The following is a 27152-nucleotide window of genomic DNA, read 5'->3' as shown; positions in this document are numbered from 1 at the left end:
CCCCCCCAGGCTCATCTTTGAGCTCCATTGGTTTCTGGAAACACAACCCTTTGCTTTGGTTTGGAATCTGCAAACTGGATTTAACCTGGCTTTCTTCCCGGCATGGGACAGAAATGCTGCTGGCTCTTGCAAATACGTCATCATCTGATTTTTCTATACAAACATTTGTGGGGCACCTACCGTGTACTGGGCACTGTGTCCACATCATTGTTTCACGACACGCTCACACTAATTCTAGGAGGAGGGTAATAATATCAGTCCCATTTTACAGATGAGCACACTGTGGCTTGGAGAAGAGAGAGAATTTGTCCATAGTCATTGAACTAGGAAGGGGTTTTGAACTTGAACTCCCAAGTGTGGGCTCCTTTAGCCACTGGGTACCTTGGAGTTGGAGACAAGTCTGAGACAATCTTGTCACAGCAACAACCCCAGACTTGCTCATGCGATTGTGGTAAGAAGGCTTGTAAATTAACCTTGAACTTCTGGCCCAGAGATCTTAGGTCTGTAAGGGGTCCCATGAGATTACATCATCAAGACCTTTAGATTTCCTGAAAGGAAGGTTTTATTATTGCCATTTCATAGGTCATTCAACTAGAGTTCAGAGAGGTAAAGCAACTTTCCCAGAGTCACACAGTATGGCACTGAATCATGTTGTTTTTTTATTGACACAAGCCTAGGAATAGACAGACACTTGAGCCATTTAATTATGGTATTTTTTAAAGCTGGAAGGGGGTGAAACCATCAACTCCACTACCTCCTTGTTTTACAGATGGGGAAACTGAGGACCCCAAAGGGTCAGGGATTTATCTAAGAACATTTGCCAAGTAAAGCCTGCAAGATATAAAAGAAAGAGCAGTAGATTCTTAATCTGGATTCAAATTCCACCTCTGCCTCTCAATGGCCAGGTATGCATAAGTTAAGATGTTTAACCTCACTGGGCCTCAGCTTCTTCACCTCTAAAATGGGCATAATAATGGCCACCATCCCATGGGGTTTGTGTGAGTGATGTCCACAAAGTGCTTCTCAGAATCCTGGCACACATAGTAGGTGCTCAATAAAATATTGCTCTTTTGGTGGTTATTATTAAAATTAACCCTGACATTCTAGAATTCAAAGTTCCTTACCAGCATGGCCAGCTGGGTCTCAATATACCGGCCTGGGGCTCTGGTGTGAGTTTCAGGGCCCTAGTGAGTTTCTCATTAATCTGACAGCGACAGAGAGGAAGGGAAGGAGGGAGGGAGCAAACCTTAGGGATCGAAAACAAGGGTTCCAGACGCAGACGAGCCTGGTATTCAGCTTCCTTGCTCTTTTCTCCCACAGAAGGTGAGCGCCCTGTTGATGGGGACAGTTGCTTTGGCTGCCACCTCCCAGGTGTCTCAAGGGACCAGAAAGGGAACCCATGCTTTGGGGAAGTATCAGGTGTAGCCTGGCCCTCAGGGATGAAGGTGGGCTGTGCTGGCCTGGATTTAGGGGGTAGGGGCTGGGATAGCGACTTCTCAGGAAGCACCCAGGAGGCCCTGTGTTCAGGCTCCAAGCCCACACTGAACGCAGGACACCCAGCGCACGCCACGGGCTGGTCCTGGCTTAGGGAGATGGTTACCACCAGTGGCAGCCATCTCAGACCACATCCTGAGAGGTTGCATGAACAGTGCCTGCTGCCTGCCAGACACGCTGTGTACACAGCTCGGGATTATTTGCGTGAGTGGATTCAAGGCTTACTTCAGGGGATTAAGCAAATGGGGTGCTGGGCCTTTCAGCCCAGTGGGACATATAAGTGGGGGAGAAAATTTGTTTACAGGCTACCTCCAGGGGCAGGGGCAGTGTTTATGGGGAGAGGCACGGGCTGTCTGCGTGATGGCTTTGGATGCAAACTGAGTGGCTTGAAGAACACATAGTGTTTGTGCATTGGACCCATTGTGGGGAGCCCGAGGGGCTTTCTGGCCTGGAAGGAGAGTTGTCCATCCAAACACTCTTGCTGGGGGCCTTTTGTGGCTGGGAATGGCTGCTGGATCTGTAATCAAATAGGGGGTTGGCTTTGCAAGGGGGTGCTTGCAAGCAACCTGGGCCCTGGGTCAGGGCTGGAGCTTGTGACAAGCCTTGCCTCCGTCCTAGGGTAGGCAGAGACCAGATCTCTTGGGCCTTCGGGACTTGGGTAAGGAGTTGGTGTTATTCTAAGGACAAGAGGAGCAGCTGAGAACTTTTAAGCAGGAAGCAATGCGATGTGGTTTGAATTTTAGAATGATCTGTCCAGCTACTTGGTGGAAAATGAAATCATACGTAGTTAAGGCGACAGACTGTTTAGGGACCTATCACAGTCATCCAGGAGAGCAGAAATGATGGACAGTTGTGTGAGCTATTTAGGAGACAGCATGACAAGATTGGATAGACATAGAGGTGAAGGAGGGGGAGACAGGAGAGTCTGGGTTCTCTGTCAGAGTCTCAGCAGGAAATGAATTACCTGCTCAAGTGGGGGTGATCGATGAGAGCTTAGTAGACAAAGGTGGACGGTATCAGAGGTGCAGCAATGCAAGGCCTAGGATGCAAAGAGAACTTCCTGCCCTAGGCTGAGGGCTGGAGAAGGGAGCGGTCATGGCCGTGCAGATTGCTGTGGCCACCTTGGGGAGACCCTCCAGAGAGGGTGCTGGGAGAATAAACACCTGAGCTTGCTCTTCTGCTGCCCTGTAACCCCCACGACTGGGCCCTTCATTGATCAAACCCAACTAGAGAGCAGACGGCAAGGAGCCTATTGATGTCATTTCTACAGGTCAGCCTGAAGAACAGAGTCACAGGGAGTGGACTTGGGGACAGAGCACACTGGGGAGGAAGGCGTGGCCATCTAATAGGGGGAAGTCAGGCAGTGGAGTAGATATCCGAGGTCTCCTGCTTCTGTGTTCACATCAGCTGCTGGAGGTTTCTGGGGCTTTCTGCCTCTGAGCAGGGGGGCTGTCCAGATCTAGGGGTATAAGCTCCTGGCTTGGCCCACCCCAGCAGAGCCCTAAGCTCACACATGGCCCCAGCCCAACCCACAGAAAATGGGACAGCGTGTTAGGCAGCCAATGCCTCTGAGTTCCACTGCAGTGCCTCGGTGTGAACTCCTGAGTGTGGGCGTGGGACCAGGGAGGAAATTCTCTCCCGACACAACGCTAATTCTGTCCTGGGCTGGCAGCCAGGCCTGCCACTGGAACATCTGCTGGTGCTGTGGTTTCGAGGTTTCTGAGTCTCTTAGAGCTGAGAATCCAGGGACTGTAACCCCTGAAGTGTCTCCGAGAGCCATATGTGGGGGCTGGGAGGCCCCTTCTCTCTGTTCTGAAGGGTGAAGAACTGGTGGATGGCAGCAGCCAAAGACATCAGCACCTATAGGCAGCCCCTGGGCCTGGGGGTGGCGAGGAGGCTTCTGGGGAGGGATATTTGAGGGGAAGAGGGGTGTCTGGAAGGCTCCATTACGTTTCAGTGCTGACTGAGGCTGTGCTCTTGGGTGAGCAGAAATAGCAAAGGTTTTGGGGTTAGAGTCCTTGGTTCAAATCCTAAGCCGATGCTTAAAGGCTGTGTGAGCCAGCATTAGTCACTTGACCTCTCTGAGTGAGCCTTCATTTGCAAACCTATGCAGTAAAGATACAGAGTGGTGAGGCATAAGGTGTGCAAGGTGCCAGGTAGAATTGTAGGCTCTGAGGATACGCCACACACATGACAGCCCAGGGCCCTCGTCGCTGTGGCTTAGCGGGTTCACGTGCTCTCTCTGGACCTCACTTTCCCCAGAGCTATAAAATAGGGTGCCCTCTGAGGGGCCCTCCAGCCCCTTAAAGGCTTTAGGAGGCCAAGAGATTTGGAGGAGGGTCATTGCCGGTGGTGGGCGGGGAGCGCCCAGCTGGGCTGTCAGAGTGGGCGGTGGGGGAGGTGGGAGATGGGGATAGCAGCCAGACCAAACACTAGGGAAGATCTTCCAGTTCCCCTGTCGGGCTCCCACGCCCATGGGTCTGATAAGGCCCCTGCACTGGGCCTGCGGCCTGGAGAAGCTTAGCTGCAATCTGCGACTGGAGAGCACGGGGTTAGGAGAGCCAGTCCATGGCTGCTGGCAGTTTGGGCGGGCTAGCCACACAGGTGAGTGATATGGGCGGGTAAGGAGGTGCTGAGCCTCTCAGAGGGGAGGGTGGAGGGACAGAGAGGAGACAGGGTGACAGAGAGGAGACAGGGAGACTCCATGGAGAAGAGAGAGGCAGAGAATCAGGCACGCAGAGACATACAGAGAGAGAGAGAGGCAGAGAGCATGAAATAAGAGACAGAGGGAGAGACAAGGACAGACAGACATGGACAGACAGACAGACATGGACCGAGCAGGATGGAGTCCTTTGCAGATTCAGGGCACCCATTTGGCCAACTGGCCTGCGCAGTGACGTGGAGAGGAAGCAGAAGGCACACCTCTGCTGCCCAGATACCTCTCAGTTCTGCTGTCCACTGAGCCGGTGGGGACAGGCGCTGGCAGGTGGCAGCTAGAGAAGGTGGGGCCCTGGATTCATAAGGACCCAGGTTCAAATCCCTGCACTGCCACTACCCAGGCAAATGACTGTCCTCCACCTGCACCCAGGCCTCAGATGTGCCCTTAGTAAATCAGGACTGATGACAGCGACCTTGCAGGGTTACGGGGAGAAAAGACGCGTTCAAGGCACCCCAGCCTCCTCTGCAGGGCCCAGGATGGATGGATGAATGAATGAGCCCTGCCTACAAAAGGCGTTTCCCGCGGCACCTGGGATCATGGCGCATTCCCACTTGGGCTGCTCACTAGAGGCAGAGAGGCTTTGGGGAAAAGCCCAGTGAACTTGAAGCCTTGTCTGGTCCTGTCTGTAAAATGGAACACCCAGAACCCTGCCCCGTTGATCTCATGGGGGCTTCTGGGAGGTTCCCCTGCGGCAAAAACCAGAGCATTCTGGAGTGTTCTGAGAAGGTGAGGCAGCGGACAAGGAAAAAGAGTAGGTTTGGCAGTTCAGCAGGCTCTGCGCTTCCTCCTCTGTCCACATTGACTCATTAGACCTACCTTGCTCACCTGATCTACCTGTGTGACCTTGGGCACCTTACTGACCCTCTCTGGGCCTCCGTGTCCTCATCTGTAGTGGTGCTTAGAACGGTACCTGGAATTCAGTCAGGGCTATCTAGATACATGATTGTTTAACAAAACTTAAGCAAAGAACGTCTGCCTGAGCTTTTTGCCCTCTGCGGCAGGAGGAACCAGACGTGACTTTGACTCCCAGCCCCTGTCCCAGCAAGGGTGTGCGGCGGTGGTGTGGGCAGGGCAGGGCCATCTGCAGCAGTATCGTCTGCCTGGTGACCGTCTGGTCCCTGGCGGGGGCTGGGCTTGCCAAAGAGGTACCAGGGCCTTGACTGCTGCATAGCCACCCTCCAAATGGGCTGATGCTGTGACTTCCATTGCTTCCTCCAAGTTCATTCCCTACCTGACAGAGGAGGCTAGTGGCCCTCTGTAAACGTGCAGCGCAAGGCCAAAGCTGCTTGTTTGGCCTTTGGCCGGTGCCGTGTGTTTTCCTCAGGGAGTCAGTGATCCAGGCACTGCCCAAGCATAAACCCCAGGCAGGGGTTGAGGGTGTCTGTCTGTTTGCTTTGGATTTTTCAGGACCTGGGGAGAGGAGGGAGGGCTAACAGAATGACACCCCTCCATCCATCTTCATCATCATCATCACTGGCCTCTGGAAGCCCTCGCACTTGTCCTAGTTTCTCTCTTCACTGCATTCATTTCCTTTAAGACCGGTTTGCTACTCCTTCCCCCTCCCATTTCCGTTCCCGGAGAACCACCCTAATTTATTCAGTGTGTATCTATCTTGTGATTTGGCTGTGTTCTTGCAAACAGTGCGTTACTGTTTTATGCTTGTTGCTGCCTTTGCATGCATGTTTGCAATGTCCTCAAGTGGGGTTAGGGTAGGAGGTATCAAGGTGTTTTGTGTTTGCTTGTTCTGTGAGCCCTGCCCTGCATAATCTGTGGCTTCTACCAACTGCCATCCCCTCTCTTACAACCATAGGCAGGCAGACGAGCTGCCTGAGTCCCCTAGATTCTTGGCCATTTTGAGCACACAATCTCCCTGAGGGCTCTTCTGACAGCCTCATTGGGGGAGGAAAGCACACCCCCAGGACCGGGGGTGGGGGGGTGTATAAATACTCAGCCTCCTGGATGGTGAACTCCATTGTTTCCTAAGTCACCAGCCTGGGCCAAGGCCACCCTCTGTGCCCTTGCCTAGCCTCCTCCCCTTCCCAATCTTACTTTTCCACTCCCTTACTGATTTTTCCTGGAACACTTCCTTCATAAATCTTTTGCTGGAGGCTTGCTTCTGCAGGACCGGAGCTAAGGTGTGTCCATGCAGACACAGCTCATGGGCATTTTTCTCCATAGGCCCTTGGGGGACTGAGAGGGGTTCCCGGGTCCCTGCAGACTGGCATGCGAGCCTGTGCCTCACCTCCTCAACCCGGGGGGAATCCATGCCAGCTTCCTAGCTTCCGAGTCCTTGCCACAGTCTGATAGGCACAAATTATTATCTGGAGTATTATCTGGTTGTGGTTCTTTTTTTTTTTAAAGATTTTACTGGGGAAGGGGAAGAGGGAACAGGACTTTATTGGGGAACAGTGTGTACTTCCAGGACTTTTTCCAAGTCAACTTGTTGTCCTTTCAATCTTAGTTATGGAGGGCGTAGCTCAGATCCAGGTCCAGTTGCCATTGTTAGTTGCTGGGGACACAGTCCAGCATTCCTTGCAGGAGTCGAACCGGCAACCTTGTGGTTGAGAGCCCACTGGCCCATGTGGAAATTGAACCGGCAGCCTTCAGCGTTAGGAGCACGGAGCTCCAACTGCCTGAGCCACTGGGCCAGCCCAGGTTGTGGTTTTCATTTGCATGTCTTTGAGGAGCAATTTGTCATATACTTGGATTTGGGGGTTTCCCTCTTGCAAATTACCTGTTCATAGCATCTGCTCATTTTTCTGTTGGGGTTGCTCTCTTTTTGGATTTGCAGGAAAGAGTTACTTGTATATCCTAGATAGCAATTCCTTGTCAGGTTTAGAGCTTGTAAACTTATGCTGAAGGCACGGCTGTGTGTGTGTGTGTGTGTGTGTGTGTGTGTGTGTGTGTGTGTGTGTAGCCCACTGGAAGGACAGGGCCTGGTCCCCAGCATGGTGGGGCCTTGGGGCAGAGAGCTGGGGGTTGAAACCCCCACGCACAGTCAGTGACGTGGAGACGCTCCAGATAGGAATGTTCTCCAGATAGGAATGTTAACTTATAACAACAATGACATAGCTGTTATGGGTTGAATTGTGTGTGCCTCCCTCCCCCACCCTGACCTCCCCCACCCCCGCCTGCAAATTCATTTGTTGACATCCTAACCTCCAGTATTTCAGAATGTGACTATATTTGGAGATACGGCCTATAAAGAGGTGATTAGGGTAAAATGACGTCACTAGGGTGGGTCCGAATCCAATCTGACTGGTGTCCTTATAAGAAGAGATTAGGACACAGACACACACGGAGGGACCACCAGGTGAGGACATAGGGAGAAGGTGGCCATCTACCAGCCAAGGAGGGAGGCCTTAGGAGAAAAGGCCTTCCTCTGACTCCTTGATCTCAGACTTCCAGTCTCCAGAACTGTGAGAAAAAAGGTCTGTTGTTTATGTAGCCCAGTCTGTGGCACTGCGTTCGAGCCGCCCGAGCTGACTGCTACAGCAGGCAGCAAGCTCTGGGTTTCCAAAGCCTTGGAGAGAAGGATACCACCCCCTCTCGCAGGGCTGTTTGGGGACAGTCTGTGACCACATTTCTAATGGACTCGGCACCTGCCACATAGTAAGTGCCCAACAAATTACGGTGCCAGTAATAGTAATACGCGTACTTATTAAGCACTGGCTGTGTGCCAGATCTAAGCTGGGGGCTAGTGAAGAGCGAGTGTCTGTTATCTAGCAGGCCTTCTGTGGGGGGATGGGGGAGGTGGCCCAGGGGGCGGGTAGGACATGGTCAACATCACAGGGAGAGCCCTGGGGAACTGGACAGCGTGGAGATGAAGGAGGCAAGAGGGGTCAGAACCGGGTGCTAATAGAAAACTCTGGTGGACACTCATTATAGACGGAGCCACCACCACCAACAACTATGGAAACAAAAACAATAGTGGCCATAAGTGCCACAGTGTTGCAAAACGCTTCACAGAGCTTACTTTACCTTCCTGTGCCTTGGTGTTCCCATCTGAAAATGGGTATAATCATTTCTTAACCCCAGAGGGCTGTCCTGAGGACTGGGTGAGACCTGTGTGTGAAATACGTGGCCTGTTGTCCAGCACACAGGAAGTGCTTAATTATCAATGGTGAGCTTTCCATGTGCCGGGCGGTCAGCGCCCAAGCATTTAACCAACACCCTTTATTCAAGCCTCACAAGAGACCCGGGAGCTTTGTCCTCGGATTAGCCCCATTCATTAGCCCCTTGCATTGAAACTGAGTTTCAAGATGGCTAAGCCAGAGGCCTTAGTCTGTTCTGGCTGCTGTAATAGAATACCATAGACGGGGTGGCTTCACAGCAAACATTTACTTCTCATAGTTCTGGAGGCTGAGACGTCCAAGATCAAGGTGCCGGCAGATTTGGTGTCTGGTGAGAACCTGCTTCCTGGTTCCTAGACTGTGTCCTCACGTGGTGGAAGAGGCAAGAGCTTTCTGGGGTCCCTTTTATGTGGCACTAATCTCATTCATGAGGGTTCCACCCGTACAACCTAAATCACCTCTCAAAGTCCCCACCTCCTAATACCATCACATTGGAGGTTAGGCTTCAACACATGAATTTTTGGGGGGATACAAAGATGCCAAGGTTACACAGCTTGTAGGTTGTGGAGCCAAGAGTCCAACCCTGGTGGGTGTGAGGCCATATTCTGGGCCCTTAAAATCCCTTTGTTTTATTGGGCTTTGTTTTTTCCATGAGATCATCACTGTCATTGTTATTATTTCTAATTTCCAGATCAACCCGGTGAACTAGAAAAAGCATGAATTCATCCATCCATTTGTTCTTTCAAACATTTATTTGTTCATTCATTCATTCATTCATTCATTCATTCATTCATTTATTTGTCAAACAATATTCCAGGTAATGTGCCAGAGTTATGAAGACACTGTTATGGGAGACAATTGGGTGATAGGTACATAGGATTTCTCAATACTATTTTTGCAACTTCTTGTTGTTGAACTGGGCAGAGAGGATCTAGAAACCATCTACCTCCCAGGCCCAACTCCAAAAGCTCATTTATTGCCTTAGCTCATCCTCCCAGCTGCCCTGAAAAGTAGGCAGGGCATGTACTATTATACCCATTTTGCAGATTATACAACCAAGGTTCAGAGAGTAGAAGCTACTTGCCCAGATGTCACAGCAGGTCTCCTGCGTTCTCTACCACCTCCTCCCTGACATTTTCTCCTGGAGACCTATGGGAACTGCCCCAAGGAAAGGACAGCCAGGACTGGCCTCAGGAGTCTGTCCCAGGAGCTTCAGAGCAGACCAGCTCTAGGCGCTGGTTCCAAATGGGGTGTGAGTTCAGGGTCACAGGAAGAATCTGGGAGCCGATCCAGGACAGCTCATCTGTCCCCTGGGCTCCCTGAGGAACTGAGGGCAGGAAGGGGGACAGGCTGGCCACAGGCTCGCATGCCTGCCTGGGCTGTGATGGACAATGTCATCTTTGGCAGTGACTCCCATGTGTGCCTCAGACCTCAGCCAGATTGTCCTGAAAACTGGGGGAAAGAGATTCCTTGAGGGGACTAGGCAAAGGAAATCAGTGAGCAAGTGTTCCTGGAGGGTGGAGCTGGGGACCCTGGGGGGTCAGGCAGGGTATGAATAGACATGGAAAGCAAGGTGGGGAAGAGCAGGGCTTGGAGTCAGAGCAACCTGGGTGTGCATTGGCCACTAGCTGCCTGTGTGACATTAGCCTCACTTTTCCACCTTTACATTGGGACTAACAGAAGTACCACTCCTGGGCGTTAGTGGGGATGTGTGAACTAACGCAATTAAAGCGTTAGGTGTCGTGTTTAGGCTTGGCGTGCACCATCAGTTGTTATCACGAGGAACTAAAACCAATACAAAGTATAATTAGACGTAGACATAAAGGCTAACCAAAACCAATGCAGAAACCTGCAAACCAGCAGGGCTCATGGGGTTGCTGTCTTTCACCTGCAAATGTGACTCTGAGCTTCCTTGTGGCCACATCGAAAAAGGAAAATGTGATCACTTGTAGAGTTTGGGTTATTGAGAATGAGGAAGCAGCCCAGTTTCTCAGGGGAAACAGTGTTGTTTCTTCCCCTACAGAGGTGCAGAGAAGGTAACTCACTTGTTCAAGGTCACAGGAAGTTCATGCAGAAGGAGGATTTGGATGCGGGCAGCCTGGCTGGGTCACAGAATCTGTCTCCTTGACCAACCAGTCCAGTACTTCCTGCTCTGGGGGCAGAAACAGGCTCAGGACAAGAGGAATGTGTGTGGGGACGGAGTGGAGGCTGAATGCAAACCTGTGCCTGAGGCCCCCCTCCAGGGAGAGCTGAGGGGCTTGGTGGGGGGAAGACACATACTAACTGGGGATACTGACTCACTCAGTTCTCAGGATGAGGGGTGAGGGGTGAACGGGTAGAAATGCCCAGAGGATGTCAGCGCCACCCTGTGAGGGCCCAGTCTGGCCCCCATTCAAAGATGAAAAGATGTGGCCTCTGACCTCAAGCTGCTTCCTGCACAGCAGGAGAGCCAGACATGACGTTGTCTGTGTCCTTGGCACATTTCTGCAGTCGCTGCGGTGCAAAGTGCTGGGCCTGAGTCCCCGCTCCTTTCCACCCTCCTCCTGGGGTTCAGACACCCCATACCGCCATCAAGGGGGAGTTGTAGGGGGGCGTAGGGAGAGGGCCTGGAATGCCCTCCTTCCATCTTCTTAACTCACAGTTGTCCTGGAAAACTCAGCTAGTAGGTTAAAACTTTAGCATCATGGGCCTCTAGTGGGAATCCGCCTGCCCCGGGAAGCCTCGGACTTCCTGGCCTGGCTCCCACCGCAACACTTCCTCTGCCATGTGCCTTGCTACTCACTGAGCTTCGTGGAGTCCCCTTCCTTCGTCTTTTCCCTTCTTCCTGCCTGGAACTTGGATGTGATGGCTGCAGGAAAGCCATTTCCTTGTCCCTGGGGCCTGCATAGTCCGGCACAGGGAATGAGGACACGGTCATCCCTTCCTCAAGGATATACTCAGTGACTGTCATCAGATCACGATTTCAGGGCACCATGGTGATGGTAAGAGCCCAGGTTCTGCAGACCTGGTTCAAATCCCAGCTCTGCCACCTCCTGCCTGGATGCCTGCGGCAAGGGTCTTCAGCCTTGTGGGTGCCACTCATGGGCTAAAGTGGGGCCACCTGTATTACAGGCTCAGCAGAGTCCCTGGCATTCATCATTATCATGAACACCAGTCACATTTCCCCAATTAAGAGGGGCCAGCTGCAGTGTTCCTGTCTTCTCTCCAAATTCCAGTGTCCCATGAAGCTCTGGGGACCCCTCATTTGTCACCTCTGGAATATCCTCCCAGCAGAGTGGAACGACACCCGAGCTCAAATTCTGAGTCCCTGGAGCCCAGAGTTCTCAAAGGAATTTCCCAAGTGGCTCTTACTTAATAAAAGCAAAAGATGACTTTTATGCAATAAAATATTAAACGCAAACCCATTAAGGACCAGCAATGAATTTAGACGGAGGAAGGGTGGAGGTACTGATCAAGAAGCATTGATTGGCAGTCTTGCCAGGCTGAGACGTCTGGTTTGGAGCCCATTTGTCAAGATAGGGAGAGCTTGGGTGGTGGCATATGCATGGACTTTGGGGTGTCAGAGCCCTGGGTTCAAATTCCAGCTCGGCTGCGCGGCAGCTGTTACCTCTGGGCCGTAATGTAATCACTAACGTTTACTGAAGGTTTACTGTGTGCCAGCCCTAAGCCAAATGCTCCATGTTCCTGATGCCTGTGGTTCTTACCTCCACTCTGTGAAGTGACTGTGCCCATTTTACTGACGAGAAAACTGCGGTTCAGAGGGGGAGAAGTCACGTGTTCAAAGCCGCACGGCTGGTAAGTGGCCAAGGTTGGGCGTGAACCATGCATATGACCACTGCCTCCAAGACCTCCCAAGCTTGCAAACTCCCCAGGGTCTCAGTTTGTTCTCCCATCAATTGGGAAAATACCCAACTGTTTTTCCCAATTAGGAAGGACCCGTTATGTTCTCAGGAGGTACTCAGTGAATGTATTCGTGTCTGTCTCCTCACCAGACTGCTGTGATAGCAGGGTCTGTGTCTAATTCACAGTACCCGCAGGGCCCAGAGAATGACTGCCCAGTGAGAATGATGCTTCTCTCTCAGTTTCCACACCTTCAAAAAAGGACTAATAACATGGCCTGGAAGAGCCCCTGGGAAGACGAAATGAAATGAAAAAGGTGTTACAGTTCTTGGCACATAGTGGGTGCTCTGGGTAGCTCCTCTTCTGTCTTCTGGGTGCCCAACATGGCCTGGAACGGTGTTTTCTGGGTCCTGCCCTAGCACTGTTTGCTTCGATCCATCCATACTCTTCCCTGTACCCACCCTTGACTCAGGCTGTCATTTATGGATGTGCTATGGTGGGGAAATGGGGTTTGGGAGAAAGGGTCCAGCAGTTGATCTGGGTGTAAGGGGCTCCACCACTTCCGAGCTGAGTGACCTTGGGTATGTCACTGAACCTGTCCAGCCCTCTGCTGCTTCGTCTGTAAATTGGAAGTAATGACAATAGATCCTCTCTGTGGCTCCTGGTGCACCCAGTGCTCTGGCCCTTAGACCGGGATCCAACTGCTGCCTCCTTGTTTTTCCCTGCAGGTGTTTCCAGCTGTGCACAGGGACTGATTGGCCGAGGACCCACGCTGGAGAGCTTCGGACACCATAACAGTGAACGGGGAGGGACTCTTGTGGTCTGAACTATTTCCAAAAAGCACCAGCAGGGGACCACTGACAAGGTGAGAGCACCAGAGAATGCTAACATAACTGTCCCCTGCGATTGGGAAACATGGCTGGAACCAAGCTCATGGTGCTCTGCTCCTCTTCTTCATTGCACTTAGCATCGTTGAGATTTTTCCATGATTCAGGAACTTTTTAATGAATGTTTGTCTCCCCCACCAGACTGTAAGGGGAACGGGAGGGTCGCAGAGTAGCAGCAGAACACGGTTGTCCAAAGGAGAGACTCTGAACCTGGGGCTTGATTCCCAGCTGTATGACCTTGGGCAAGTAACTTAAGCTCTGTGTGCCTCAGTTTCCTCATCTGAAAAATGGGTTCATAACCTCCCTACCTCAAAGTTGTTGGGAGGACAAAGAGAGTTTATATATATCAAACCTTTAGAATAGCACCTGCTACGTAGGAGGTGCCAGAGAGGTGTTCATTAAATAAATAAAACCAGCAAAACAAGAAGTAGTTAAACCACCAAACTGGCCTTGCTCAGCACCGGGGAGAACCATGTCGGTCTTGCTAGTGTTGGTCTTGCTAGTTAACACTTGCGTTCAAGGTTCCTCTCATGACCCCTGTCTCCTCGTTGCAGAGAATGGGGGACGAGGACTACAAGGATTACAACACCTCCTACGATGACTACTCCGACGAGGTCAGCACCATCATGGTTTTGGAGGAGCTGGCCCCCCCTGAAAGCAGAGCGGTCAGGATCTTCCTGGTGGCCGTCTACAGCATCGTCTGCTTCCTCGGGATCCTGGGCAACGGCTTAGTGATCTTCATGGCCACCTTCAAGATGAAGAAGACGGTGAACACCGTCTGGTTCCTCAACCTGGCCGTGGCAGACTTCCTGTTCAACGTCTTCCTCCCGATCCACATCGCCTACACCGCCATGGACTACCACTGGGTTTTTGGGACAGCCATGTGCAAGCTCAGCAGCTTCCTGCTCATGCACAACTTGTACACCAGCGTCTTCCTGTTGACCGTCATCAGCTTCGACCGCTGCATCTCCGTGCTGCTCCCGGTCTGGTCCCAGAACCACCGCAACGTGCGTCTGGCCTACGTGGCCTGCGTGGTTATCTGGCTCCTGGCTTTCTTCCTGAGTTCCCCATCCCTCGTGTTCCGGGACACAGCCCGTCTGCACGGGAAGATAACCTGCTTCAACAACTTCAGCCTGTCAGCGGCCAGCTCTTCCCCGTCGTCCTCTTCCTCCCGACTGGACTCAGTGGCATTTGGCCGCCACATGGTGGTGACCGTCACCCGTTTCCTCTGCGGCTTCCTGATCCCCGTCCTCATCATCACGGCCTGCTATTTCACCATCGTCTGCAAGCTGCGACGCAACCGCCTGGCCAAGACCAAGAAGCCCTTCAAGATCATCATGACCATCATCGTCACCTTCTTTTGCTGCTGGTGCCCCTACCACACGCTCTATCTCCTGGAACTCCACCACACCGCCATGCCTGGGTCCGTCTTCAGCTTGGGTTTGCCCCTGGCCACGGCCATCGCCACGGCCAACAGCTGCATGAACCCCATTCTGTACGTCTTCATGGGTCAGGACTTCAAGAAGTTCAAGGTGGCCTTCTTCTCCCGCCTGGTCAATGCTCTGAGTGAGGACACGGGCCACTCCCCCTACCCCAGCCACAGGAGCTTTACCAAGATGTCGTCGCTCAACGAGAGGTCCTCGGTGAACGGGAGGGAGACCAGCATGCTCTGATCCTCACCTGGGAGACCCCAGTGGACACTCCCAACCTTGGAGTTCAAAGCTCTGCCTTCTCAAGACCATGGCAGGGACCTCTTCAGTACCCACCAATACCCACCATGTTTTGTACGGGGCTGAACAATGTTTGGAGCTGGGCATCCGGGGCTCAGGACCCCTTTCTTCCAGTGGCATGGTGGACAGGGTGTGCTGTGCGGTTCATAGCTTTGGGCCAGCATCCCTTGCTTTTGGGGAGACCAGCTTTGACCGACACAAAGTGAAAAAAGGGAGAATTCTCAAAACACTGCCATGAGCTGTGACCAGCATTAAGAGCGAGATTACATGCTCTGCTGTGTGCTCCCCGGGAATGACACCAACACTTGACAGGGTCCATTCCTAGTGTGAGCCCCACATACCTCTTCCTCGCCCCACATACCTGTTCAATAGCCAGCCAGAAATCCCGCCCCTCAAGCCCTTCCTTTGGGTTCGGGCGTGTGTAAACACACAGGTTACCTGGGAGGGGAAGATGACGTATGAGCCCATGAACTCCCAGGACCATGAATTTGGCTTTCAGATCAGTTGAGAAGATGGGGAACAGGTCCTGAGGGGCCATGTGGGCTCTTTGTGAGGGCAAGACAAGTGGGGTGCAGTGAGGACTTGAGGTCCTTCAAAGGGTGTGGCAAGAAGCAGTTCACCCTAGAACTGAGCGTGACGGTGCTTTGGGCTGTAGCTATTTTGAGCGTGGAGGTGGTGCCTGTCCTTTTCCCCAAGCCGTGTTCTCACTTTGCATTTGTTCCCGGGGTGGCTGGGTTGAGGAGCCAGCTTCACCAGCAGTCCCCACCCCATCCCAGGGGTTCCTCCCTCCTTCCCTTCCCTGGCTCTGGCTGAAGCTGCTCAGAGTAAAACACTCTGGGACAAGAGGTGAGGAAGGAGCATTTCTCCTCCACCTCAACTTCCTAAAGACTTGCTGGAGACTAATCCAAAATCAGCTTCTGGAAGCAACCTGGGAGCGCCTCGAGGGCTGATAAGCGTGTCCAAGGGCTCAGACACCGAACTCAAAGCGGAGTCTGGAGCCTGACTCCTAGAACTGTGCTCCTGAGATGCAGGCCATGGGGTGCCAGAGGCACAGAGCTCGTCATGTATGCAGCCATGTTGCTTTTTCTCCTCTCATAGGACAACTTCCTGTGCTACAGACTGTTATTTCCTCATTTACAAATGACAAAGACGAGGCTCAGAGGAGGCAAGTAACTGGCCCGAGGGCACACAGCTAGCCAGAGGCTCTGTCTGGTCCTATGGAAAATGTATCTATTGAAAATATTCTAGACTATAATGATAGCCTACATTTATTTAGCACTTCCTATGATAAAAACTTTACATGTATCTCATTTATTCCTCACAACTGCCCCGAGTTAGGTACAATTATGTATTACTTCCCTTTCACATATAAGGTAACAGAGGCTCAGAGAGGTTAAGTAAGTTGCCAGAGGGCACCCAGCTGGTCTCTGCCAGAGCCTGGATTTGAACCTAGGCCTGTCTGGCTCAGATAAGGCTGTGGAATCTTAAGGTTCTGAGAAGGGCTTGGGTTTTGGACCATGAAAATACATTCCTCAGCCGATTAATGTAAACATCCGAGTGGCCTTGAAGCCAGCTTTGCAAATAGTTTTCAAAAATGACCCAACATGGCAAAGAAAATGCAGTTGGCCTCCAGCTCCCTTGACACCCGTCCACACACGCCCACCAGCTCCTGCACCCCTGAGATCTCAGAGAAGGCAGTGGAGAGAGAGGCCTGGCAGGAAGTAGCCCTTGTGGGCCAGAGGCCCTTTGGCCTCTGAGGGTCCGCATTCTGTTCTCTTCCAAGCCCCATTCATTGTGAAGCCAATTCTCCAAGATGCAGTGAACAGATGTAATGTCTCCATAGGCGCTGGGCAAGCTCCCGAGGCCATGGGCTGTTTGGAATCACACCTCGTTAAGAGACAAACTGTTCTTTCGTGGTTGGGTTGTTGTGTTTATGATGAGCCAATTCTGAATTGATCCCAAGCTGGGGCTTCCGATTGCTTTAAGCAATCTGTACTAGGACAGTTTGAGAACAAAAAGGGGGCGTTAACTATCACCCAGGACCCCACTCCCCAGCACCCCCTTCTCCAACTTCACAGGTGAAGCAACTAAAGTACAAGGCAGCATGGGACGTGTTCTAGGTCCCAGAGACAGTCGTGGGCCACTCGGGGCTCTGACCCCCCCCCCCGCCCCCCAGGACGGGGCTGCTTCCTGGGCCCCACGCCTCACGTCTCCCGGGCTGCACACCGGCCAGGCTGGGAGAGCCAGGAAATCATTTTGTTGTTGGAAAAGCTGATGAACAGGAGCAAAATTCAAACCAGCTGTCTTCCTCCTTCGGGTTAGACCTCCTTTTTCTGGCCGTTCCACCGGTCTTCCTGTTCTAACTGTCGTTTCCCATCAAATGCTTAAATGCTAACGTAACGTCCCCTTCACTCTCGTCCCTACCGCTTCTTTTGAGCGTCTCCACCGGTCACACACCACGTCCCTGTGGTTCCCAAGGTGTGTTCACCTGCGTTACTCTACAGACAAGCCCACGTGGTGCCCGAGAGCCCTCCCTTGGTGGCTGGGACTCAGCATAGGGCCGGCAGTGCCGCCTCCTGGGTGGGGTGGGTGGGCCCAGGGGTTGCTGGGAATCAGGCAGAGGCGCTAGAAGAGAAGGTGGTATTTGAGGTCGAGAGAGGAAAGGGTGAGGGAAGCACGAAAAAAGGGAGAGTGACGATGAAGGAAAGGAATCTGGCATTTATTAAGCCTCTTCCATGTGTAGGCACAAAATGTCATCAAACCCTCAGAATAGTTCTGAGAAGAGGACCAGCTGATGATGTGGGGGATGCAGAAAGGGGGGGTTGGATTGCGGACCTCACTTATTCAGGGTCACACAGCTAGTAAATGATGGAGCTGGCCTTTCAACCAGGGTTGCTGCCTGCGCTCCCAGCTTCCCCAGCTCTTGAGAGGAAGGAGAGAAAGACAGGAGGATTGAAGGGGGGGGGACAAAGGGCAAGGTGGGGGGGGAGCTTAGGGGCCAGGATGGGCGGGAGAAAAGAGAATCCAATAGTGAGAGCTAGGAGGGCCCTTTAAATCATCTCACCCAGGCCTTTTCCATTTTACAGATGAGGGAGCTGAGGTTTTGGGAACTGCCCTTTGAGAAATCTGCTAAAGGAAGTGGTGCTTGGCTTGGATGGAAGTCATCAGTGATTCATTCCCCAACTCCTACCACCGGCCTCCCTCTCCCGTTCCTCCCTAACATGCTATGCTCTGGCTGAAGCCGGAGCACCCTGGGCCTGTGGTTGCCAAACCCCAGATTTGGATAATTGCTGCTGGGTGTGGTATTCAGAACTACCAAGAAGCCATGAAATAATTCAATAGAGGGCTTGCTTGCTTCCTCCCTTTGAGGACAAAGTTTCTCTGGAAGGAAGAGACTGAAGCAAGAGTGGGGCTCAGTGCAGCAGATTCCTGTCACAAACTCCCCCTTGCCTTCCCTGTCCACCTCACAGAATAGCAGTCGAGGCTCAGAGAGGCCAAGTGACCTGTCCAAAGTCACACAGCTATGTGGTGAGCCTGTAGGAGAGACCCTGAAATTCCCAACTTACCATTCCCTAAATCTTGGACTTCAAGAAGCATGCATCTTGAAAAAAACTTCCCTCCACTCACTGAGTTTCCCTAGCAACCAAGGATATGTGACAGGTAGTGACTTACCCAAGATAACATAGCAAGCCATGGCAGATAGGAGACTGAACTCCAGGATGCCTTACTGCCAAGTCTGTGCTCTTTGGCACCACGTCAGGCTATCCAAGGACAGATGCTCCCACCTACACATTCATCCACCCATCCTTTCACCTACGCATCCACCCACTCATCTATTCACACATCCATCCATCCACCTACCCATCCGTTAGCATAAGCACCTCTCTCTATCTCCACCCGTTGAACCATTCCATAAAAATCTATGAAATACCTATGCTTTGGCCAGCCCTGTAGTGGGTACTGGGCACACAGGGATGGTCGGGCCATGTACAATCTCTGTCCTTCTCAGCTCATTTATTGGCTAGTGGGAGAGACGGCCAATGATTTACAAACAAAACAGAACAAAACCCCGCCCTCTGAATGGGAAAGAAGCTCAGTAAGGGCAATGCACACATTGTAGAGGGCTCTGACCTTGTCCAGAGGTCAAGGACACTTTCTCGGGGAAGAGACCCTGGAGAAGGGAATGACAGGTGGGCACTGATTCGGTGGGAGGTGCAGGAGAAGGTGCTCCAGGTGGAGGAAACAGAATGGGCAGGGCAGCGGTGTTGATGTGGGAAGGAGCAGAGTGAACTTGAGGGGCTGGAAGGGGCTGGGGGCTACAACAGAGCAGGTAGACGGAGCATGGACCATGTAGGATGGAGAGGAGGCAGGGCCAGACCGTGGGACCCTGAGATTGAAGGGGAAGCTTTGTGCAGGTTAGTGTCGTGCTCAGACCTGGTATTGAAATGATGCCCGATGCCTGGGCCATTCTGGGGATGACAAGTTGGAGAGGGGCAGGAGGGGCAGCTCGCGGTGGGGGCTGCTGCTGCCTCCAAATGAGTGCGATGGTGCTTGGACTGGGGAACAAAGTTACAGCCTGAGAGACGTGGACTATTGGAGAGAGATTTAAAAGCTCCCCATGCTTTCTCAGGGGAGTGGTTAGTGGGAAAGCAACCCAGGGACCATTTCAGCTGTACAGAGGGCTTGGTGCGTTGCTTTATTGATGGAAATTAATTGTAAATATTATTCAAATTTACCTCCCAATGCACAATTATATTGCTCAGGGGAGCCCTCTGGGCACACAATAAAGCCCTATAAATAATCCATATATTAACCTACAAGGAATGGAGGCATATTAATGCTGCAGTTGCTGGTGGTGGCTGTGGGGAATTTATGCAGACAAGACTCCCAGCGCTTGGACTTGGGGTGTAACCTTGGAGGTCACCGCGTTCTGTCCTGGGGGATCTTCCAGCAGTCTCTCCCCCTGAGCGATGGGATACCCCCAGGTGTGTCAGCCAGCTACTGCTCTAGAGACCTGGTCAATGGGCAGGTGGGGGTGAGGAGAGCGGTGCTGAGGGAGGAGGAAACACAGGTTTATAGATCACTCACCTTGTGCTCAAAGCTTCAACAAAAGCAACACAACATTAGTCGTGGGTCATCTGAATTGAGCACGTCCAAGGTTTGGGTGCCACCAAGAACTTTACTTTCATGATCTCGTTGAATCCTTACAGCGACCTTTGTGGTAGGGGCCATTACTATCTCCATGTACAGAGGAGGAAATGGGGGTTCAGAGAGGTGAAGGGACTTGCCTAGTGTCACACAGCTAGTAAGTGACAGAGCTGGGATTCAAACTCAGAGGAGTTTATGTTTGCAAGTTACTTTAGAGTCAAACAGATTAGAGTCTGTTTGACTCTAAAGTAACTTGCAAACATAAACTCCTCTGAGGAGCCTCCTCCCTGGAAGAGGAGGGCAAGCATGTCATATACTCTCTTTCAAGGGTCAGAATTTGAGGAGGTGGGGGGGGATGCTTTTTCCTTTGGAGGGAGGAAGTGGTGTCTAGAGGAGCTAGTCACTTCCTCGCAGCCCTGGGAATCTTAGGATTTTTGAGTTTAGAAGAGACTCGACTCCATTGATTTCATCCCTTTCCATCTCCCCATGTTACAGATGGTGAAACCGAGGCTTCTTAGCAAATAAGATTGGGACCTCCTACCTCACTGACTGACTGCTGTGAGATAAGATACATGTGAAAATGCTCATGGGAGTGACTTTGAAAGCACCTCCATTCTAGAGACCTGGCCATTCACTAAGGCCCCTCTTCACTTCTTAGAGTGTTGACAAAGGCTTTGGGGCAGAGCTGCACTTGGCAGGACCTGGGAGGCACTGGGGAGTTTCCAGCAGAATCCTGGCTGAAGGGGAGGCATGCTGCGTCCGGGTCACAAACTTTACCCTTCGAAATTGTCCTGGATACAGGTGACGGTTGCCCTTTGTATTATCTAGATGGTGGTTCCACTGCTGTCTTTATATGTAGAAACCCAGTTGTCTGTACGTATAAGATGAATGCACTTACTAGAGCAAGTTATGCCTCAATGAAAGTATTTTTAAGAGCAGATTAATTCATGGTGTCTGCAGGAATGACTTCCCACTTCCACTAGTGCTCTGGACAGGGCCAGGTCTGTCTGGGGACTTCTCTTTGATTCAAAAGAGCATCTTAGAGGGAGGGGTTCCCCGCAGGGTCCATCCAAAGAGGCAGAGTCTCAGGAAGGACTGAGCCCTCCCAGGGGCCACCCCAGCCCTGTCCCCTGACTCAAAGGGCCTTTGATGATTATGACACAGGATCACATGGGCTCAGGAGTCAGACCGCCTGGGCTAGAATTCCAGCTCCACCATTTATATCAGCTAGGGTTAGGGCTAGGATTAAGTGTTATGATCTTGGGTAAGCTACTCAACCTCTTCAAAGCCTCAGTTTTAACATCTGTAAAATGGGTACAAGAATTTGCTGCTCACAGGGTTGTTGTGAGGATTAAATGAGATGCCACTTGTAAGCATTTAGCAGGTGCCAGGCTCACATACCCCACTCTCTCTCATCTGGACTGGGATCATCAGCTTCCTCACTGGTCTCCCCACTTCCAGGCATGCCCCCCACAACCCACTCTCCACAAAGCAGCCCGAGCGAACTTCCATCACAGAGTACAATCATCCAAACCCCTCACTAGGGCTGGCAAAGCCCTGGAAGATCAGCAGCACTTCCTCCATTGTCACCTCATGCTGCTCTCCAACCAGGCAAGCCTTTCCGACTCTCAAAAACAACAAACAGACCCAAATGACACTAATACATCCAAATTGTTCCCACCTCAGGCCTTTGCATCTGCTGTTCCTTCTGGCCCCAGACCACTGTTGGCATGACTGGTGCTTCCTTCTCTCCCAGGTCTCAGCTCAAATGTCACCTCCTTCCTCAGAGAGGTCCTTCCTGACCCATCCTGCCACTCCAAGCAGCCCCCCACCCCCGTTCACTGTCTATCAGATCCCCTGTTTTATTTTCATCATAATACTTCCTGCCATCTGGAATAACTATTTATGTGTTTCGCTGCCTTAAGTCTGTCCCCCTACTGGGCTGTGAGCTCCATCAGAACCGGGACCGTGTCTGTCTGGCTCACCTCTGTATCCCCAGCACTCAGAGCAATGCTTGGCACAGAAAAGTGCTCATAGTATTTTTGTTGAACGAATGAAGAAATAACCACAAGTGGACATTATTTTTATCACCATCGTCGAGTTTCATGATAAGCACTATTATAATACAGCATTTGTAAAGTGTTTTCACATTTTTTCCCCCATACTGATAACACTTGGGAATGGTATGAGTACGCCCATGTCACAGACATCAAAACTGAGGCCCCAGGCCACTTAGTCGGAAGTGGAGAGGCCACAGTTCCCCTGTTCTGTTAGAAAGTCACACACGATGGAAGTTTCCATTAAATGCTTCTCCCTCAGCTTTCCTTTCCCCTTTGTCTGATTAATTGCAGCCTGAAAATAAAGGAACCAGATGCCCCCCTCCCTCTCCTGCCCCTGCTTTTATTGTTTTGTAGTTTTTGTCCAGCCCAGGACTCTGTTAAGGATTTGGCTGGTACAACCATGACCACAAACTTCCTGTATTTATCCTTCCACTTCGAAATCAGGGAGGAGCAGTCACCTGGGCACCAGGTCTGTGTTGGGCACTGGGTGACGCGATGGCCAAAAGCACAGCCAGACACCTGACACCCAAGTGTCCCAGAAGCCCAGATGCCTACCTCTGAGAGAGGCTGTCATGCAGGGTCTCAGCTCCCACTCCCCGCACAAGAACGCAGGACATGGTGAGGCCAAAAAGGAACACCCACAGAGCCATAGATAGGGGAGTCACACCACTATATAGTCTCGCTGGCAGCTGCGTTGGAGACACAGGAAGCAGGAGCCATACGATGAGTAATCCGCCGTCCGCTTCTCTGCCAACCAACCCACAACCAGCGTCTGCTTCTCTGCCAACCAACCAACTAACCTCCCAGCGTAGCCACGGCAGTTATATCAGTGGCTAATGGCTAACCAGCCACAACGGATGGCCATCTACTACGCAAGCCAGCACCTTTCCACGTGAGGCTAAGAGCCTGGAAATGGCTCTCTGGGACTCTGTCCCCACAGAGGCAGAACCCAGGATTATCTTTCCCTGGTGTCCATCATACAGTTGTTTGGTGCCCATACAGCAAACATCTGGATGAATGAATGAGATCCTGGCATCCATTGATGGCTCCCCGATGGTGGTGCTGCTGAATGGGGACACATACAGGAAGGTGGGAAAGGAGGCGCTCATCCTTAGCTAGTGGCTGGTAATAGCCTGTGAGCCCCTGGTGGATGGCAGGCAGTTTACTATGATGCCCAGGCCCCTGTGCTTTACTGGGTAGGAGTGACGAGTGATGGGATTTCAGGCATGGAGACGAGCAGCCAGAGGCAATTCCACACCCATCATCCCATTTCATCCCCATTAGAAGCCTGCAGGGTAAACCCACCATAACTTTAGAGATGAAGAAGCTGAAACTCAAAGAGGTTACGTTAAGTTTCCCAGAACCACACAGATATCCCTCCATCCACGGATTTTTACTGAGCACCTACTACATACCAGTCACTGTGCTAGGGGATACGGCAGCTGTCACCATCCTTACTTTCATGAATCTTACAATGTATCAGTGCATAGAAGAGCTGGGATTTGAACCCATATCTGTATCGCTTTGTGGCTTACACTCTTTCACTAGATATGCTGCTCCCTGAGTTAAATAAATTAGGTACTGAGCAATTAGTACAGAACAGAGAAAGACTTCCTGTTATAAAGCCTTGGATCTCTCAAGAGTTAGAGAGAGACGACTCACATATTGGCTGGAGTTGCCGAATTGAGGCTGATTCTGGCAGCCAGGGTGCCGCTGTGAGCAACTGCTCCCACATCCCTGATTCCTCAAAGTAAGAGAGTGATCTGATCCAACAGCTCTTTCCCTCCTTTGAAAGAGCAGCTGGGAGATGGCACTGCTTTACTCAAAAGAATGGCATGCCAAAGGTGGAATTGCAGGAACTGAGGCAGGTTGAAGGGACAAGAAATTGGGAATGGAGTGAGGGTTCCCTGATCCCCGTCCAGGTTCATTCCAGGGATTGATGGAATCATTAATCCTGTTGGAATGTGAAATGTCACCCCTTTCTGGTTCCTGGATTGTAAATCTTATGCTGGTCCCCTGACCATAGCATCTTCAAGAATGCAGGCAGACCCGTGGAAACAGCTTGTTTGATCTTAATGTGTCAGATGACAAGGTCCTTATGGTCAGTTGAGTTGAGGGTCCCTGATGGGACACTAGTCCCACAAACCATCAGAGATGGGCGAGGACAAGCACCTAGAGTCCCCATGCCCAGTTCCTTTGTTCCCTGTTCTGTCTGTTCCCATTAACAGCTCAGTCTTTTTCTCACAAAATTGGTGTATCTTCAAAGGCTGGGAATATAAATGACACGAATGAAAGTCTCATTATCCACTCTAGTTGGCCTTTCTCTTTGGGCTCACAGTCTGAAATAAACCAAGCACAAGTGGAAAGAAATAAGATAATATCAATTAGGATGCGTTTGGCTGCAAGTAACAGAAACCTCAACTCAAAATGGCTGAAGCAATGAAGAAAGCGCACTCCACGTAATAAGGACACCTGCAGGTCGGGAATTCAGTAGCCGAATGATGACATCAAGGACGCAGAGTGTTTCCTTCTCTGTGTTCTGTCGTCTTCAGCGGCTGGGCTTTGTCCTCAGGATGGCATCTCTCCTGGACAGAAGATAGTTTCCATCTTATGTAGCATCGAGCAGAAGAGGAGAGAATGTTTCAATATGTTGCAGGGGAATCTCTCCCAGGGCCCCAGCAGAGCTCCCTTCAGATTTCTTTGGCTGGAACTGAGTCACATGGCTACTGCTAGACCAATCAGTGACAGGGAAAGGAGGTGGCTTTGACCAATCAGGATCTACCCAGAAGACACATAGGAGAGGAGTGAACATTCAAACACAATCAGGGGTCTATGCCAGGAAGAAAAGGAGCCTCCTGGGGTGGACAGGAGACGCTCTAAAAAATAACAAGCAAGCTGCTCACGCTGCCAATTCCCCTTGTGACGAGGAAACACAGACTCTCAGATCTGCGCAAAAATACAGTGAGGGCCTGAGAGGGGACAGCTCTTAGAAATTAGGAACTTATTTCTTAGAAAAATCAAAATGCTTTAAACACCACCCCGTTGAGAGTAATGATTTCCTCCTTTTCTTTATAGTAAGTAATGCACAGTCTTTGGCAAAACAAAACAGAACAAAAATTAAAATATATGAATAAGCAAAAAGAAAAGGAAAATCACTTAAAACCTCAGGGACAATGTGGGGATTAATATTTTTGTTTGTGATCTACAGTCTAGTCTGTATATCTTTCAATATCTATCCAGCAAAAAGATTTGTAGATAATTCTATAACCTTTTTATCCACTGTGTAATCAAGTCAGCAAGTGCTCTTCTAGAACGCATTGATTATTCCAGTGGTTGCCTAGGAGACCTAGTAGACGTACCACTGTTTATTTAGCCAACCCCTGTTGATGGACATTCAGGTTGTGTTTCTTTTTAGAAATATTTTTATTGTTGTTGCAATCTCCTTTTGGGTTCTCCCCGAAGAAGCTAAGGTAGAGCTGAGCTCTGAGGCCTGACACTCAAGCCCTGGGAAGCTGGAAGATGTGATTAACCTGAGCGTTTTGCCCACAAGCCTGGCGTCTGGGTCCCTGCACCGCCAATCCCCTCTTCCCTTGGAGCAGAGGAAAGCATTCTTTGGAGTTTTTGAGAAAAGCTCATGAAAGGAGCTGGTGGGGTGGGCGGTGAGACTACACACAGGCTCTGGAATCAGGCCCATTTGGGGACATCACTTTTCCTCTCTGAGCCTCGGTTTCCCCATCCGTCAGATTGGAAGTGTAACAGAAATGCCTCCTAGGGTTGCATGAAGATTCAATAAAATAATACACGTACAGTACCTGGAAAATATCATGTGCTTTAAAAGTTGCTAGCTCTCACTGTTGTAATGTTTTATTCCATTTTTTTTCTTTTACTGGAGCGACAAGACTGCATTTGCTTTATTATCTCTGGGGGCCGTGCCTAATGCAGGCCATTGATTCAGGAGGCTGCACAAATCTGCCTAAATTATGTATTGGGGTGGTACATTGAATGCTCGCTACAATTTGGGTGTGTGAAGAAAATGGAATTTCTTTGTCTGTAGCTGATCTGGTCTTCCTTATAACCTCCCTCTCAAACCCTTCCATCGCCCACCCCCCACCCCACTGCACTGGCAGAAAGCAAAGCAAAACAAAAAAACAAAAAAACCTGAGCTTTATCCGTGTTATGGGTTGAATTGTGTCGCCCTACAATTCATACTTTGATGTCCCAACCCCAAGTACTCCAGAATATGACTTGCTTTGCAGAGGTAATCAAGTTAAAATCAAGTCTTTAATCTAATCCTAATTCATCTAGGTCCTAATCTAATATGACTGGTGTCCTTATAAACGGGAAGTTTTCATACAGACAGGTACAGAGGAAAGATGACATGAACAGAGAAGGTGGCCACCTACCAGCCAAGGAGACAGGCTTGAAGCAGATCCGAAGGTCAGAAGTCACGGACCTCACTCACACCTTGATCTTGGACTTGCAGCCTCCAGAACTGAGACAACACATTTCTGTTGTTTAAGCCGCCCTGTCTGTGGTACGTTGTTGCAGCAGTCCTAGCAAGCTCATCTAACCAGTTTTACCATTTTCGTCCAAATGTGAGTTTGATGGGTTCCTGAGTTGAGTCTCCCCTGGATAAACCTACATCCTCTCCGAGATGCTGCCCTCCCCTGCTTTTCTCCTGGGGTGGTTTTGAGCATGTGGGGGGGCTTTGGTCCGGTGGTCTCAGGGGGATGCGGAGGAGTCTGGAGCTCCCGAGGGCCCTCTGCTCTTCTGTGTGGAAAGATGTCTCCATTCTGCCTGGTCCCACGTGAGTGAGTGGAAAACCGTGGAAAAAGGATCTCACGCTGGGCTTGGCTGACCTGCTTTCCCTCTGCTCCCCCAGAATGTAACCCACCTCCCCGCCCCACACCCCCACCCTGCCCTCTTTCCAGCTATAACGGGGATGATGCATCCCAGCTGGTCTGAAGGTCACCTGTTCCTCTGTCACGGCTGCCCTGCTGGCTTGCACCACACATCCACGCCACCTGAGGGTGCCCTAGAAAGCCAGTGAGATGGGGCTGTGATCTAGAGAACCCCCACCCCACCCCCATTCTCAATGTACCTGGAGCGAAGCAGTAGAGGGAAACGAAATACACACGTGCCTGGTCCACTCTTCAGAACCCCTCTCCCCTTCTCCTATAAGTCCTGTTCTGGGAAAGAAG

The 27152-nt window shown here is 51.2% G+C and overlaps 1 protein-coding gene across 11 annotated transcripts in view; it reads left to right on the top strand.

Annotated features, from left to right (window-relative positions):
• CMKLR1 (chemerin chemokine-like receptor 1) overlaps positions 1–25762 on the top strand; it is a 121588-nt gene extending 95826 nt beyond the window's left edge. For 8 of the 11 annotated variants that reach the window (XM_074321809.1, XM_019757485.2, XM_074321805.1 and 5 more), the window contains 2 exons: positions 12855–12991; positions 13568–25762. In XM_074321809.1, coding sequence (XP_074177910.1) covers positions 13571–14686 — 1116 coding nt within the window. In that variant the 5' untranslated portion in view covers positions 12855–12991; positions 13568–13570 and the 3' untranslated portion in view covers positions 14687–25762. Of the gene's footprint in view, positions 1–769; positions 906–3985; positions 4099–12057; positions 12082–12854; positions 12992–13567 lie in introns of those variants that run through there. The other 3 variants (XM_074321806.1, XM_019757491.2, XM_074321808.1) reach the window with 3 other exon arrangements.
• The last annotated feature ends 1390 nt before the right edge of the window (positions 25763–27152 follow it).

The sequence above is a fragment of the Rhinolophus sinicus genome, linkage group LG16, assembly GCF_036562045.2.
Source record: "Rhinolophus sinicus isolate RSC01 linkage group LG16, ASM3656204v1, whole genome shotgun sequence".
Taxonomy (NCBI): Eukaryota; Metazoa; Chordata; class Mammalia; order Chiroptera; family Rhinolophidae; genus Rhinolophus; species Rhinolophus sinicus.
The sequence above is the reverse complement of the archived record's forward strand: the minus strand, read 5'-3'. Positions and strand labels throughout refer to the sequence as shown.